The sequence below is a fragment of the Homalodisca vitripennis genome, chromosome 5 (assembly GCF_021130785.1).
Source record: "Homalodisca vitripennis isolate AUS2020 chromosome 5, UT_GWSS_2.1, whole genome shotgun sequence".
NCBI classification, from domain to species: domain Eukaryota; kingdom Metazoa; phylum Arthropoda; class Insecta; order Hemiptera; family Cicadellidae; genus Homalodisca; species Homalodisca vitripennis.
This window is the reverse complement of record NC_060211.1, coordinates 67,130,188-67,148,443: the sequence shown is the minus strand read 5'-3', so window position 1 is coordinate 67,148,443 and position 18,256 is coordinate 67,130,188. Positions and strand designations below refer to the sequence as shown.

General features: G+C 33.4%; 1 protein-coding gene across 3 annotated transcripts; it reads right to left on the bottom strand.

Moving 5' to 3' along the window:
• Positions 1–411: 411 nt before the first annotated feature.
• LOC124362318 (farnesol dehydrogenase-like) lies at positions 412–17,629 on the bottom strand. Of its 3 annotated transcripts, XM_046816719.1 has the most exons (8): positions 17,550–17,629; positions 15,313–15,437; positions 11,536–11,717; positions 10,141–10,309; positions 4,162–4,288; positions 3,759–3,888; positions 2,492–2,635; positions 412–700 (listed from the first exon to the last, which is right to left on the bottom strand). In XM_046816719.1, the coding sequence occupies exons 3-8, from the start codon at positions 11,665–11,667 to the stop codon at positions 659–661; spliced, it is 744 nt and encodes a 247-aa protein (XP_046672675.1). In that variant the 5' UTR covers positions 11,668–11,717; positions 15,313–15,437; positions 17,550–17,629; the 3' UTR covers positions 412–658. The 3 variants fall into 3 exon arrangements, with proteins under 3 accessions (XP_046672675.1, XP_046672677.1, XP_046672678.1); XM_046816721.1 differs by lacking the exon at positions 15,313–15,437; XM_046816722.1 differs by lacking the exons at positions 11,536–11,717; positions 15,313–15,437; positions 17,550–17,629 and adding an exon at positions 10,893–11,079.
• Between the last annotated feature and the right edge of the window lie 627 nt (positions 17,630–18,256).

The following is an 18,256-nucleotide window of genomic DNA, read 5'->3' as shown; positions in this document are numbered from 1 at the left end:
TGTCTGAACAAAGTAGCAATTTCTTTTTTGTAACAATGTTTTGTACTTTAACTTGAACATTCTCAGCATCAATATTCTGGAGTTCGTCTTCATAGTCGTCCGTGTCAGAAGAAAGTACTTCATAGTAATTGAAGGTTGAAATTGTACTTAATGGCTGCTTTTTTATATGCATTTTGCCTTTAGAAGGATTTCTGATGTTCTTGCTCACGACATTTGAGAAGAGTTCTTTTTCAGATGTCGCTACTGGAGTGTTGTGAGGTGTTTGAATATTCTTTACGAGAGGCTATGCAGTTGGAAAGGATTTACTCTAATCAATGATAGACCCTAAACCATTATATTACAATATGGCAAAAGTTGAACTAATAAAATAAATTAAAAGTCTGTAAGGGGTTAAATATTAAATAGAAAAAATTAACAATAGTATGTTTTTTTATTAACAAGGAGGAATCAGGATCACCAAACATCAAAATTAGACTTTTGGTTATAACACGTTTTTTTTAGAGTCCTTCAACATAAATGTATATGCGTACCGTATAGTATATAAGCAAACTATATCAATGTCATAAATATTAGGTAGAGTAAGAGAGCCAAATGCATAAATAAATGCATGAGAGCCATGTGTAGATGAAAGCAGGTTGACCGGTAAAAGTAAACCATATTAAATTCTTTCTTGAACTGGCCGAATAATTAGCTCGGTGACCTAAAACAAATAAAATAATTATTACAATAAAAAATGGAGTATTCTAAATGGATTTTTGAGATCAAAGAGGTCTTTATTGATTTGTTTTAAAGATGAGGTGAGGCCTTTCTCATATTTAATGATTTCCTTCAGGGAAATAGGCTGCTGCAGTCTCACTCTGAAGACAGTCAACAAGTTCAATCAGAAACATTGTTTTAAGACATTTTTCTTTTCTTTGCTCGACCAAATCTTTTCTGATACCATACTATATTCAGTACTATTTAGAACATGTTTTAGTGATGGAGTTACTCCTATTTTCCAATTGGTTTAAGTTATGATAAATAATTGGGTTTAAAGTATTAAATTTTAATGGTAATGTGAACTATCGTGTAGATATGGCTGAGCCCAGGACCAATTCTGATTGGCGTGCCAATTTACATTCTAGATGAAGCATTTTTGATCAAAGCATTTGAGGATTTTTTTACTGTACTGTTGGTTAAAACATCCAAAGATAAAAATATCCATGCGAACCTATATTCTCTGAGTAGTCTTTAGTAGTTGAATACCTTTTTAGCTCGTGTTAACTAGTTCATGTAATGCTTTGATCACACTTGGAATATTTCTTATTACAAGCCAAACTGCTTCTATTCTTGAGCCTAATCTTGCATCTGATTCTCGAAGTAAGGTGCATCCAGTTATCTTATGCTTGTCTTCCAACTACATGGACTTACATTCTGATGACACACCCAAATAATGTTACTGCCTCTATGGAATATTAAGATGAATTAACTCCAACCAAATAAAAAGGTTCAATTACACTTCTACTATAAATAATTAATTCTTTTCTTTAATTATTGTATAATAGTCCTTTTTAGGGGTGGATTATGCAATACTTGTAAGAACCGGATAGTACAGTAGAATAGGGTAGGTGAACCTTTACCTAGGCCTACCTTTTTTTTGTTTCACTTAACGATGGCAAATGTCCGGAAAAATCCTGTTTCCTTCACTTTACCTAGGGTTTGAAATGGACAGGTGGATTTAAGGTGGGCAGTCAGTAGGTAGGCTTATGACATTGAATGGTTAAATTACTATTTTGTAACCATATAGGTATCAAGAGTTAAGCTGGAACAGTCTGACCTAGTTTTAACACTTTTATTTGTTAAAAAAATTGCTCAAAGTTCATTCAAAGACAATTTTTTAAAGAAAATGAAAATAGGCATTATTTATATCTTTCCACAAGTAGTTGAAAGTATTTGAAGCAGAATTTAAAAGTATCATATAATTGGTCACAAAAAAGAGTGGTTGAAGATAGGCATATGAATTTTTAAAGCATGATGTATAAGAAAAGTGACTGATTTTGTGTTCGATTAATGCAGTTTTTAGCTGGTTTATTTTTATAAAAATGCATAAATTCCCTTCTTTAAATACATATAACTTATTGTGGAGTGATTCTTTCTATTTCTTACTGCCCAGGATTTTAAAATTTAAAAAATTATCCCAACCAAAAATCATATCCACCACTTGAAAATGCAGTACTCCCTTCCTCTCTAAAACTTGAAGAGTTTGAAATACTCTATTGTATTGATTAATTGGAGATAGCCAGCGAGTTTGGAATTTCAATGAAATAATTTGTTTCAGCTGGCAGGGCTTTTGATAAGAAGACCTGTATTTGGAATGCATACTGCATTCTCTCAGTTTGGTAGGGTAGTTTTTAGATCAGCTTATAAGGGTACTGCTGTTATTACAGCTTAACTGTTAATGTAATATTGTTTAATTTTACACTATGGTACATTATCCAAGTGTGTGTATTACCTGAACATTAGGAGGTGTGCCTAGGACATAATGGACAGCATCTGCGATGTCCTTGGCATTGAGAGGTTCAAAGAATATGTTCAGCTCTTTGCCTTCTTTGAATGAATCAAGCATGGGTGTAGCTACTAAACCTGGACTTATATTCTGAAATAGATCATTCTTATCAGAATCTTATGGAGTAAATTCAATAACAGAAGAGTAATTATTTTATTCTTCTCAAAGAAGTGATCCAACTATTATGAGGATTTCCAGGAACACTAACAATAGAATATCAATATTACTACATTACAAATTTATAATAACTCACTTCATCACACTTTAAAATGATATATTGTGTAAAGAAGCTGCCTGATTGATTGGATGAAACTTAAATTTAGAGATGTTTAAACATAAAAAAGTAATTATTCTTAATCCAGAAAGTATTCCATTCAGTACTTGATGAAAACTATCAGTTAGATAAACATGATTTAAACATTTAAAGTTAGGTTAAGAAATATTTACATTCTGTACTAATAGTGCATAGCCTAGGTGGTGTAGGTTGTGATCTTGGAGTATGCAATCATATTAGAGGGTTATAGATTATTCCATTTGTAAATGCAAGCATAAAAAGCAAATTTTAATTTTAGAACAACTAATTTTTATTTATTTTGTTCAACACTAATTTCTTTGTATTTCACAGGAACGCAGCTCCTGATTGTTTAATTAATACTGTACTGATTGTTTTAAATATCCATTCTACTCTTATGTGTTATTGCAAAATGTTGAGGGTGTAGTGCACTCCCTTGCTCCACCATATATCCACCCATGTAATAATGAACAAATTCATAGTATTTTTTGTATATACAAATTTGTTGAATATGGAGAATTCTATTATACTGTACATAGTATCTATAGTGTAGCAGAACATTTAACAATTATAAACTTCAGCTAATTTGTACAATTTATATAAAATTATTTCATATAAGTTACATCTCTTTGTATCTTTAATAGTTAATAAAACTTTAAAAAATGTTTTGGTTGAAATTATGTTTGTTGGAAAAATAATTAAAGTGTTCCTTGTATAAAAATATTTAATCTCTTTGAAGGGTTGAAAAAAGATAATAGAATACACAAAGAATTGTGCGTGTAGAAATAAAATGATGTCTCGCAGTAGAAAATTTGTTTTGAGCTATAATAAAAAGGTTGAAATAATTTTCGTTAAAGAATAATTAATAATACTAAATTAATAATGGTGAAATGTGAATATTAGAGTACATACTGGACTTACTGTAACTTTAATTTTAGACTTTTGTGATGCAAGATCCATTCTAAGACCTTCACTGATGACCTTGGCTGCATGCTTAGATGCTGAATATGGAGCAATACCAGGAAGGTTTGGAATCCAATGAGAACAAATGCTAGAAACAACAAGAAAATAATGATGATGGATAGCTGTGAATGAAAAGTTTATAAGTTATAAAATTCCTTTATAATATGTGATGACTGGCTGCACATTCAGAAAAAACCACAGAGCCTTTAATGATTAATTAAGTGAATTGAATTGTTTATAAAATGTTGGACATTAGTTTATGTGGTGAAATATATTTCTTTTCAGAAGTTTATGGATCTATTGTCTATTGTCTATCACAGCTCAATACTTACATGGTTACATTTTAAATGTTTTAACTTGCCTGTTAATGTTGATTATATGACCATCAATGTTACGTGCTCTCATTGACTTGACTGCTTCTCGTGCACACGCTCCAGCAGCAAAAACATTCAGTTCAAATATCTTACGCCAATCTTCAAGGTTGCCATCTAAAAATTACAAAGATTGTTTTCAGCATTATCAATAAAGTTACAAATAGTAACTTATAGTCCGTGTAGTGTGCTGTTTTTTTTTTTTTTTTTTTTTTTTTTTTTTTTTTTTTTTGGTATTGTAATGTTGCCATTTAAAATCTACTAAGATATCAGCACTTATCTTCAATGTACCCTCTAAAAGTTTTTAAATTAGCTTTTAATAAGCTTTTAAAGCTTAATATTGACATTTAAAAGTTACAAAGATTATAGTCTTTGAAGCTAAATTATAACAATATTCGCCTATTTTAAAATTGAGATTTAAAATTCAACCCATTGATGTAAATCTACAGACTGAGCTTGTACTGCAACAGGGGTCTGAGTGGAGTTTTTCTATTAGCTGATATACAGTGCTATAACTACAGGGGATTTGAGGGGGTAACCCCACTCCAAAAGGACTCAAAATTAAAACCATTATAACAGCAATCCAACTTGTTTGAAATACAACAGTAAATGCCGGACCAATCAGAGACCATTTTTGGGTCAGGGCAGAGTTTTGGCCTCTGCCCCCCTCCCGTGCAAGGCCAATTTTCAACTAGTGACTAGGGATGTGTAAAATACTGTGGAACAGTTGTTATGGGACAGTTGCAACTGTTGTCTGATATTGTTAGTTGCAGTTGCAAGCTTGATGGTGTCGATGGTACAACTGAATGAGTGGCTGCAACTGAAACTATTGCAAACGTTGCGGAGGTTTAAACCATGGCTACTTGTGACACCGAACAATAATATCTCTTTATTAAGTGTCGAAATTATGTATGCAGGTTAAGTATATACTTAGTTTAGTATAAACAATATGGTTGTTTAAAGAACACGTTATTAAAAAATATTATAAGATTAAATCAATTTAATGTCACAACATAAATTTAAAAAATAAACTAATTTGGAAATCGGACATATTGTTAAGTTTCATATAGTTTTAGTATTGTATCTTGATAGACCTAATTTCTTAAAGTACAAATATACATTTCCTGATAAAGATTAAATGCATCAATTTTATTTGATCAAACTGAGTTTTCTTTATTTTGCTAACAAAGCTAAATAATTTTTATTCAATGAAGCAGTCATTAATTACCTGGTCAAGAGAGAATGCTCTTGTTTAGTTCTCAACAACAAGTGATTAACACTTTAGCTGCCATGTGTATCAATATGATACACACAACGATTTCCTCTCAGGCCATGTGTATCAGTCTGATACACAAAGAAATTTTCCCTCTGGCCAAGGTAAACAGCTGTGAACATCACACCAGGCCATTACTGTTTTTATGAATAAAACATAAGAACATCCCTTCTAATTTAGTAAATAGCTGAAAATCTTGCTCAAATTGTATAAATAAGTTATTTGTATAATGTGTATCAAAGTGATACACATGGCCCTGTACATAAAAACATATCTAAGGAAATGGAAGGAACATAAAGAAATGCTAATTATTATTAGGATGACAAAATATTTCAATTATCAGGTTTCAAAATTATAATGTGTAATAACGTTAAAATAACATTTTATCGAAAGATTTCTTTAGGAAATACTTGTTTAGGAACTAAAAAATAAGCTTCCAAAAGTAATATTGAGAATGTCACTCTGAAATATCTATAATAATCATGTTATAAACTTGTGAAGTGTTTTCGATGGATCTTAGTTTGTCAGAGTCGATGTATGTTTATCATAAAAACATGCTAAACACATAAAGTTAATTCCAGGACAACCACCACACATAGTGTACACTTGTTTTGCTTGTTTAGCCGCAGTTGCTCTGCCATAACGTTCCGTCAGTTTAGTTTAACACAAGGTACACCGACCTCTTTTGCGTTCTTCAGGTTCTAGTAACTCATGCTTACGAACATTGGGATTTCTCGGACTATTATTACCAGTTTGTATTGCCTCTCCAAAAATCATCGATGTTGCTAACTTCTCGCGAAATTCTGTGATTTGAACTTTAGAGTTGTTAGTTATTATCTTGTACAACGCATGGGCATTCACTACTGCAGTATTAGTAAGGAGCTCTATTGCCACTTTTCGATACCACTTCACACCTTTGCGAACTGTTGTGGCGTAGGACGCTAATTGGTCTGAAACATCAATGTAAGACTATACTCCAATATCGTTGATGGTTTCTTGATGGGCCCCCGTCGAGATGGCACTTCAGTCAAAACAGGGACAGCCTTTGTTGTAAGAAATAGCACATCTCTCTTATCTTTCCATTTGCCTACAATACAATTCTTATCACTCTGCAGTGTAACCATTTCTCCTCTTGAGAGCTTAGCAGACACAATCGGTTGAGGGTTGTATTTCCTTTTTTTGTTTAAGGTGCCTATAAGGTGGGTTTCTTTTTCATTTAGCTGGTGAGCCAATTCTACACTTGTGTAAAAGTTCTTCCCGTCACAAGAGTTCTTCCCGAGTTAAGTAATGGTGCCATTAGTTCCATGACATTAGTAGACAGTTTCCCTGAAGTGGAGTTTTCCTTACCAGCATAGAGTTTTACATTCCACGTATACCCACCTTGTAAGCATAGTTTGAACAATTTTAAACCGTACTTATGTCTTTTGCCAGGAATATATTGTCTAAACCCCAATCTGCCTCGGTATGGAATCATTGTTTCATCGATACAAACATTCTCATGGGGAGTGTATGCATTTTGAAATGTACTGTTCAATTTATCAATAAGGACCTGAATTTTGTACAACTTAGGCAGATTAGTTTCAGAAGATTCATTATCTGATAAGTGAAAATTACGTAGCAGCAGCTCAAAACGATTTCGGGACATAACTTTACTAATTTTACTCTCATACAATGGGTTTCTTGACCAATACTTTTGCAGTGATGGTTTTTTGTCCAGTCCAAACCTAAGAGTAAACCCAGAAATGTACGAATTTCCTCCTTATTTGTATTTTCCCAAACTTGTAGTCTTGAATGTCGACTAACAGATTCTTCTAAAATAACCTTGACAATTGATTGATCAGCATATCGGTTTGTCTCTAAAACTATAAGTTCAATAACTGAATCATCTACAAAGATATTGTAACAATCAAGCTCACTTGGGGCTCCCTGCAGCTGTTCGATAATGTGATCTTTTATTCCGCCAGAAACAGTACAAGGAAATTCATTTAGATTACCTGATACATCATTCCACAAAACATTCAACTCATTAGGTGGTCTTGTACGAGGTCCAACATGACGGGTTGTAGGTGTTGAGTCGCATGTAGCATCAAGCTCGTTCACTCCGGTAGCATGTGGTGGTACAGGTTGACATGTAGAAGGTTGTTGATCTAAATCATGACGTCTTGTGTAGTTATGATCTGTAGGCCTACTCACACATTTTCTCTTCGCAGGACGACTACCAATTCACTATCACTACTCTCACTGGACATGACATATTCAGGATCATCTGGATCACTCATATCCCGAAAGAAACTAAGTTCACTACTTTTATCACTTTCACTGTCATTTTCCTCTAATTGATCAAACAATTCCCTGATCTGGTCTGAGTTAGCCATTATGGAAGTAAAGACAATGCACGTGGACTAACCTAACCTAACCTGAATGTCTTGCTTCTAAATCAAAATACAAACAATAATTTATAACAGTTGACAGGAAGAAAAATTAGTTGTCATATGATTTACAGTTCTGCCAACTTATGCATGAATTATTTGCAAACCAATTGTGTATGCCTCTTCTACCAGGCCAAGAGAAGTAAATTATGCATGTTTCTTATGGTAAATATGCAGCAGTTTGATACACAAGGCAAGGAACACTGGAATGTTGTGTGCATCAATATGATACACACGGCCTAGGGGTTAGCCTGGCAATGTATCAAAATGATACATATGGCCTGGTGAAATAGTTAACGTAAAACACAATGGCCTAATGAGGAAGTATGTATGAAAACGTTTGGCAGTTAAAGTGTTAAGTCTATTTGAGTTAAGTTGTGATGGACCTTTAGCAGAATATTTTATTGATCTAAATGCTACTTCATTAGATACTTTGGTAAGTGGGGCAATCATTAAAAGCATAAGTACACACTATAATACTATTTTATAAGCTAAGTCTAACAAAATATTACAACTTATACAAATATTTCACTCTGCAAACTCCATAAAAAATAAGTTTGACTCTGTGATGTTCCTCCTGCATATATGTTTTTGGAAATCTGAAAGATAAGCAGATGCTACCTATTCATTATGTTATTCTATTTGTTTTCCACGGAAACTGTGATCAGAGGTGGAGGGTCATACACATCTGAATGATAATCATTCCCTCTATGTTTGATATATAGTGAGATCAACAATAGTAAAAACAGTGATGAGCACTGAGATGTTCGTTTAGCTGTCTTTTATTACCGACAACATGGTTTTATCCAGAGCAGGATTGATTATTTGCACTTTTCTTCCTTCTGGTGTGAAAACTTATTGGTCTTCATCAGTTTCATATCTTAGACTAGTCACTTTAGTTTTGATTATACTAGTTACACAAATAATATTGGTTCATGATCAACTTTAAGTTCAACTGCAATCTTTTTTTATTTCAAAAACAAAACACCAAAAATAATGTAACACAAATATTGTTGAAAATTACCTGAGTATTCTTTGCTATACCTTAAAGCACAAGGACTGATTTCAAAACTTTGAACAACGGCTATCTTTGATATTAGAGGTATAAAAAGATAAATAAGAATAAAAGTTTCATGAAATTCCTTGAAACTTGTATGAATCATTATTTATTTGTGTTGTAAAATATTTAAAAAATTAAATTGTGTAAGCAATATTTTTGATGCGGTGTGATCTAGACAACTTCAATGATAGTTACGAGATACCTAGAAAATTCAACTGAACAATTTAGAACAAGCCCACCAGTTGATGATAAAATAAAAATTGCCATTTGAACTAAATAAGGAATAATTTTTTGGTATAACACTGTAGAAAATATATTTTAGACTATGTTTACTTGTCTATCTGATTTATAAAAAAAAAAACATAAACTTGTGTCTACCTACATATTGTGTAACTGCCCATAACTGATGTAAACTTGTTATAATTTCAATATATAATTTTTATGATTCGAAATTATAAACTTTACAGAGAATAATTTATAAAATTAGACTTAGTATCTATTTTTAAATGTTCAGCTCACACTAAAATGTATTGTGTTTATATTTTATATTACATTTTATTTTGTAGCTTTTTGACTACAATTTATCTAAAGGAATATTTGAAGAAACCTTTTTGTCTTTATATATATATAGTGTAACACACACGCACGCACACACACACACACACACACACACACACACACACACACACACACACACACACACACACACACACACACACACACACACATATAAAGTGTAATGGTAGCACATTCACTCGGCAAGTGAATGTCCGGGTCTGAGTCCCAGCGGAGCAAGTACTTTTTGTAATTCATTGTTTATTGAAATTGAATAAATTAGGCTATTGCCACTTATACAAATTTAATTAATGTAAACAAGTCATTTCACAGGTACTTGGTCTTCCGATCATATGTTAGTTTGGTTATTTAAACACACATGTGAAAGAAACAACCAAATACAAAATAATTGAATCGTAAAAAGTAAGGGCTCTGTGGTGTAATGGTAGCACATTCACCCGGCAAGTGAGAGATCTGGGTTCGAGTCCTTGGGGAGCAAGTACTTCTTGTTCTTCAATTTTTCTACAAAATTATATATATATATATATATATATATATATATATATATATATATATATATATATATATTGTTATATTTGTATATATAGTTATATTTAAAATTAGTGTTTACAAATATAAAATATATACTCACCAGAGATGTAGCTTGTTACAACGACACCTGCATTATTCACCAAAACATCTAAACCACCTAAATTGTTTTGTATCCACTCAAATGCTTTATCAAAATCCTCTTCTTTAGTGATGTCAGCTTTTATTGGATGGAAGGTGCCCGGTTTCCCTGTCAGCTTGTCCTTGATTTTCTAAAAGGTTATGATTTTACTTTTATTATTGTAGGGTGCAATACCATTGACCATTATTTTCACAAGATATTACAAAAAATTAAAATAAAATAACATTAGCTTATAAATTAATATACAATATTAATACATACATATATACTCAAAAAGGTTTCTACTTCACCTGCCTTAGACTGTTCTTACTCCATTTTCTATTAGTTGTCATTTCGTGTTCATTAGAGAGAAATGTACAATTTATGTTGAATTGTTTTTAAAATAATATTCAATGATTTGTTGCTCTTTGTTTGTTACAAATGTAAATGGTTTTGGGTTACGTTACAGTTTACAAACATGGTATTATTTTTATCTTATTATATTTTAGGGTATGTTATTCGTGTATTAATTTACATAAATGCAACATAAATAATGTAAATAATAGATTCTACTTAATACACCCCACAAGAAAAACAATGTAAGTTAAAGAGCAAAAGCATAATATATTCAAATATAAATTATTTAGCAAAACAAGTTTCACAACTTGTTATAAATCGGCAGATCAATCTCCATTCAGGATATTCTAATATTATTTACATATTCTACTACTCACCACAGGCATCAGAGTTTTAAGTAGATTGCATACACTTTTTAAATCATAATATTAGCTTGAAATTATTGTGCTGTCAAATTATAAGTACGGTTTTTCATAAAACTATTAAAAGAGCTGTGAGAGTTGGCTTTTTTTAGATCGCCTAGGTACCTTTAACGTGGGAGCATAAGGCCCAGTAGTCGATTTGGCAGCGCGCGGCAGAATCTCACGCGGCGAGGTCACAAAATTGGTTTCATGGCAAAACGCCAATGTTATACCGTTCTACTCTGTATTCATTCTAATTTTCAACATTTTGGAGTTATATGTTTGAGTATTTTATGTCCTTTTATTTCCGTTTTTCTAACACTTCATCCAAGTATTGGTGCCCATGATCGTTAAAAATGCATTTAACTATAACTTTTTAAAGCCAAAACATAACTCCAAATAAAAATTAATTTTTTCAGAATATAATTTACAAAACTACAACTAACTGGTGAAATATGGTAAGCGACAATATTTAAAGCACTGCCAGTACCAGATGCTGTTGCGAAAACAAACGACATGAAAAAAATTCCATGTCCTTTGCTGTTTGTGAGCTTCTGACTGATATGACCAAACAACACTACTCCAAGTTTGGGTAAAGTTGCTTCTTCTAACAACTTACAAGCAAATGGTCTTCCCTCCTGGCCAGACCCACTACCACCATGCCACTCTCCACCAAGTCCTCCACTATGGCAGCTCCTATACCAGCACTGGCTCCGGTCACAACAGCAACTCTTCCCTGCCACCTTTCCATATTTGTTTAGTTCTGAATTATCAGGACCAGAGGACTAATTAGTTTTAAACCTGGAAATAAAAAACGTATATTAATTATTTTAAATCAAATGCTGCACTTTAACAAAGCATTTGTATCACATCGAGTTAAGAAAAAGATGCATTTCTTACTAACTTGGGAGGAGATATAATCTATACTGTACTTTATACAGGCTAGTTGCGTTTTAGATTTACCCAGGCTCGAATGCCTACTACGTGAACATCGTAGATTGTTACTACGTCAGGATTACAAACACTATACGTCAGGATCCCTCAGTATAGAGGTACTGACTGCGTGATAGACAGGCCCGGATTAACACTCCCCCCCCCCCTAGGCTACACTTTTGAATTTTGCCCCCTTTAAGCCAACCTCACCGCAATACCCCTCCTCACTCAGACTCACACTAAAAATGAGACCTTATCTTCTCCTTTGATCTTCAAATCGCGAATTACTGATGATTTTTACATTGGGAGAAACAAATACATAATTAGTAAGTAGTCTTGGATATTAGGTTATTATTATCCCTTACAATACCATTAAATAAAAGAAAAGTTTGTTGAAAACTATTTAAAACCGGCTTATTTAAAGGAACAAAAAAGAATAACTGTTATTATTGTAAAAAGAGTTAGGTAAAATAATAAATTTAAAAAGTATCCATAAGATAAATAATAATTTATAATAGAACAGACATGATTATCGACGAGATCTACTCAACGGAATTCCTTGGAATACACTTGGATCGAGGGTTAACATGGGATTTCCATGTGGACAGTGTTTGCTCAAAGTTATCCTCAGGAATCTATATATTGAAACAACTATCCAAATATTGCCCAGCCCGTGTGCTGATGACGGCATATTATGGAGTAATCTACCCACACCTCTCCTACGGATTGGTTTTGTAGGGAGGTTGCACAAACACAAACTTTTCCAGATTGTTTTAACTTTAAAAAAGCAGTCAGAATAATTATTGCAAAATTGCAATGGAGAGAGTCGTGTAGGCCAGCATTTAAAATTTGCAGCGGTTGACACTTCCCTGCCTCTATATTTTGGAAGTGTGTCTCTTTTTTAAGTACAAATGCGAAAATTTAAGAGGTAGTAATGTACACTCTTATGACACCAGAGGAAGGGACAATTACCGCACTGCGAGACACAGGACGGTAGTTCATGGACGCTTGCCTTCACAGCCAGGCGCTCAATTTGTCAACAGACTGCCAAATTCTATTAAAAGTGTAAATATGCCCAAGGCATTTAAAGCTCGTCTAAAATCATCATTAATCCGTGCAGCATTTTATAATACAGACGAGTTTTTAACACACGATTGGGAGACCGCTGAATTGGCAGACTGACACTGCGGCTAGAGTGGATAAATTCGAGTGAACGAGATTAAGAATGGAAACTATTGTATGTATGAATGAGTCCAATTGTCGTGAATGAATGGTAAATTTTAGTTAACATATAAAACTGACAATTGCTGTAAAATTTTGTACATTGTTTACGCAATAAAATATTTATTATTATTATTACTATCAATTTAACGTCACAATGCATGCTAGGTAAATTAGGCCTCCTTTTGGTTACAATTAATTATCATACTGCATAATTTCAACGGACAATAGAGTCGTTACTATCATAGTTCTTTGTAAACTAAATTTAATTTAAATATTAAATTAGGCTGTTTGCATTTTGTTACATGCCTCTCCACTGATGATGCACTGGGGTAGAGAGAAACATCCTCAGCAAGATTTACGATAAATGTAATATAAGACACTTTCTTTAAACCATTTGCATTGAGAGACAGTGGGTGTTTGGTTTCAATGTTGTTGCCTATGAAGTGTGATTTCAGATGAACTAGTTAAAAAAGTTTAAGTCTCTAAATCATTATACAAAACATCAAGTTTTTTACTTTCAATTTCTAGTTGTTGTGTCGTTTGTTGAAGTCCACAGTGTTATGATTGCTCCAAATTTGTCTGTAAACTTCTCGTAAGCAATCATCCCCATTTTGATCTCTTCAGTTAAGTTTTAAATTATGGGTAAACAATGTATTCACTCTGAAGTTTTCTCGTCCGGAAAAGCAAACTTCTCCGCCTTGGGATTTGTCAGCTTGAAGTTTCCTGGATGTTTTGCGTTTTCGTCAAGTTCACAAGTTTTTGTTCCGTAAACGTCTAAACTGTCATACATATCAAATTGCTCTCTGACTGCTCCAAATAAATGTATTAGTCACTTGAAAACTTTTACGATGACTGATACATTAATGTCTTGATTTTGAACATATTTTTAAATTTTATGAAGCCTAAGTAGAATAGTTCCCCATAACCAGGGCTGGATTTACATATGGGCTGAATGAGCTATAGCCCAGGTTGATAGAATTCAGAGAGTGGCAAATTTTGGTAAAAAAGTGAAAAATAAATTATTCCAAAAGTTAAAGAATAAATTTGTAAACATAAAAATTTGTAAATTGGAATTGGCAGAAGAAGTGGGAAGAGAAAAACTGAGCTCTGGTAAAACCACACAACGAAGCCGGTTCCTCAAAAGTGAATTTGGATGTTGTCGTAGCCCTAGATCAAGGGAAAACTTCCTCCGAATCAGCCCAAGCTATATGCTGGTGTGGAGAGGCCGCGATCGCAGCTCACACCTGAAGAGCAAAGCAAAGGAAGCGGGGACAAAAGGAAGGGTCATGATGGAGGTGTCACCAAGAAGACACCCGAAACATATGCCGAACTCCGTGGAGATTGTTTGGCCCCCCGGAAGTCAAGCTATCGATGGAGGAAGCCAATAACCTAAAGAACGTGCTGGGCAAACGCGTCTTCAAGAGCAAAAACGTTAGGATGTCCAGCTGTAATGTTTAAGGTGGAGCGATAGTGGTCGATAGTGACTGTGTCAACACAGACACCAAGGAGTGGCTGGAGAAGCAGTTCCAGGAGCTGAGTCCTTTTGAAGGAATTCAGATGAAAATGGCGCAGCCAAAAGTCTGGTCAAGATTTTAAGGTCTCAACCTTGATTCCCAAGGACATTGAGGTGGGCAGCAAGCAAGAGCTGTTCGAACCCCTCAAAACCCACAATGGCCTTGAAACGGACTAATGGGCTGTTGTTGGAAGGAAAACAAGCAATCTTCCTGAACTAAGCTCCAGATGGACATTTTGTTGGGATCATTCCAAAACAAAAAACTGATATTTTACGGTTGAAATGTACTTTTTATAAGCGTTACGTTCATTTAAAAAGTTATTTTATTGTTATTATTTTATACATTATTTTTTTTAAATATCATCGGCTTACAAGTCCTCATACAGAAAGGCTGTGTCAAGCATGTTGCAGAACGCGCCCTTACCTTAAGTAGGTACAGACAGTAAAATTGCTTATTGTAACAAGTTTAGTAATTGAAAACTAGCTGAAACTAGGCGTTCTATAGTTATTTATGGTACTGAAATTAACATAACCAAAATGTAATGTAACGGTACGCATTATTATATTAACTAATGCGAATGCAATAGTTAATAATTATCATATCGTACAACTTTCGAATTCGCTCAGATAGCCCTATACATCTTAGTTGATCAGTAATTTACAAATAAATCAACAACAAGCTAGCAGGAAATGTCAACAATAACAGTGACACTTCAAGGTACTAACAGATCTGCGAGGTAGGGGAGCTCGACTAGTCTTCTGTATTTCCGATGAGTCATCGCCTGATGCCTGCCCCATACCAGCTACCGTCCTTCAGGCTAAGACGTTCAAGTAAACTGCACAACTCAGCTCTGCAGACAGAAAGCAATCAGAGAGTTTTTATTTTTTTCACCATTTTAAATATTTTTTGGTCCATAATGTGCGCGCCACTAAGCCATGACCTAGGTTGGCCTTATGGGTAAATCGGGCCTGGTGATGGATAAAAAGTTATCGTACAGTTGTGTTACTGACTATTCAATTGTATAAGATACCTTACTACGTCAGTAGTACAAACACTACTGTAGTCAGGGTCACTCAGTACAGAGCTACGATAAGGTTACTGACTGCTTGTTAAATAGCAAGTTATTGTACAGTTGTGTTACTGACTATTAAATTGTATAAGATACCTTACTACGTCAGTAGTACAAACACTACTGTAGTCAGGGTCACTCAGTACAGAGCTACGATAAGGTTACTGACTGCTTGTTAAATAACAAGTTATCGTACAGTTGTGTTACTGACTATTCAATTGTATAAGATACCTTACTACGTCAGTAGTACAAACACTACTGTAGTCAGGGTCACTCAGTACAGAGCTACGATAAGGTTACTGACTGCTTTTTAAATAACAAGTTATCGTACAGTTGTGTTACTGACTATTAAATTGTACAAGATACCTTACTACGTCAGTAGTACAAACACTACTGTAGTCAGGGTCACTCAGTACAGAGCTACGATAAGGTTACTGACTGCTTGTTAAATAACAAGTTATCGTACAGTTGTGTTACTGACTATTCAATTGTATAAGATACCTTACTACGTCAGTAGTACAAACACTAGTCAGGGTCAGTCAGTACAGAGATACAATAAGGTTATTGAATGCTTGTTAAATAACAAGTTATCTTACAGTTGTGTTACTGACTATTCAATTGTACAACACACTTTACTACGTCAGTATTTCACTACTAAATGAACCACTATATTCTGTAACTAAAATCTAATTGTTTAGTACTCTTCAACGGTGCATATTGCAATTTATAGTAATCCTCAGCTTTTGAAGGATAACATTTGACTTGTAAAATGAGCACTTTTTTATAAAATGATAGAAACTTTTATGAAAATAAATGAAAAAAACACACCTTTTCTACTGTACTTAAATGTACGAATATGTATATTTGAACCTAAGAACAAATTAAGTAAAGTAAAAGAGTTACATCCTTTTATCGCCTATGACAGTTTAGAAAGTTTGTTGGAGAGTAAAATATTCAAAATTAAATAATAGGCCTACTAATATAACGGTACACAACTTGACTTAAGAAACGTACTAATTATTTAGTTAGAGATTTAGCAATAGCAAAAACGTTATGGCTCTATTTTAAAAAGTGAAAAACAGTTTTGAAGCTATTACTCAAAATTACATGATTTAAATGAATAAGACTTTTTATGAAAAAAGTACTTTCGAAGAAGTTTACAACGAGGATGGATGGCGTAACACTTTTTAATAATTTTTAAGTTACAGTCTTTTTAAATATTTTTCAAAATAAGAAATTTCAGATGTTACATATGTTTGTGTAAAATATTATTTTGAAGGACATTCATCGTGAGGCCTACTAGATTAATTATTTTATTTTTTTACGGATATATAGAATAGATATGGAAGGTCAATAATATGGGGTAATTTTCTAAATTCCCAAATTAGTTATGCCACCAAATATGCGGTGCATATTTACTAGTGAATGTAATACTCAGCTATAATATTTGGCATGTTTTATTTTTCTACATTAAAATTGTATTTCAGTTCACATTCAAAAACGTCTAGAAGTTATCTTAAAAGACAATGGAATAAAAGTAAAAAAGAACACTATTTCCCAACCAGAAGTTTATTGCGCTTTAAAAGTTCAATAAATAGGGTTAATGCCAAGGAGTAGTTTATCGAAGGCTGGGAGAAATAATCAAATTAAGTGCGACTAATAACTAGCGAAAAAGGCTTGCTCAACTAAAAGGCCTAAACCCTTAAGTATCATGAATTTTAAACACTGACTAGGGCCTAATGCTTAAAAATTTGAATTATTTTTGGAGTGGAACATCAATAATTCCAGGACGCATGAACTAGTTAAGCCTTAATCGATCATGGAACGTAAATTGATTTAGGTACATATAAACTTACATTACTATTAAACTGTTTATGATGAAAAATGAATTACCTGAAATAAAAGTTGAATTATTAACGTGAGTATAATCAGTCAGCTCTTACAACTGCAACACACCAGATGATCTGTCAGTCTAGTACCAAAATGAGGCGTTAAGGTTAACGAACTGGGTACTTATAGGCAGGACTAAAGATACATACAGGGGCGTATACAAGTATAGACTCAAGGAGCCTAACAATTTCCAAAACTTTTTAACGATAAATATAAAAAATTATACTGCTGCTTGTTCTTATAATTTAGCAAGCATAGTGATCATTGCTTTTACTACGTATGTTAAACCTCTATTTCAATTTATGACTGTTTTCCAAAATTAATTATTAAATTATGTTTTTTCATAAACCTAAAATAAATATTTAGCTGCGGCCGTGTAGTAGACGTCATTGACAATTTATTTATTTTTAATTAGCCCCAACTGAATTCGTAATTATCACGCAACACCTAGATTTAAACTAAAAGTAGCCTACTATAAAAAAACAGCTTTAAAACACATTACAATGTCTTAAAATTCAAGGATTTTCCAGATAAAGACCTACGGACTTAACTGTTATGGGGGACATACACACTCTTGGTATGTCAGTCCCCCCCCCCCCCCGAAAATGTTCAATATACGCCACTGCGGTTATTAATACGCCACTACACTGCGATGGTAACGGTGCCAGAAACATGAATATCTCAGCCATCTACTACTGTATGTACTGTTT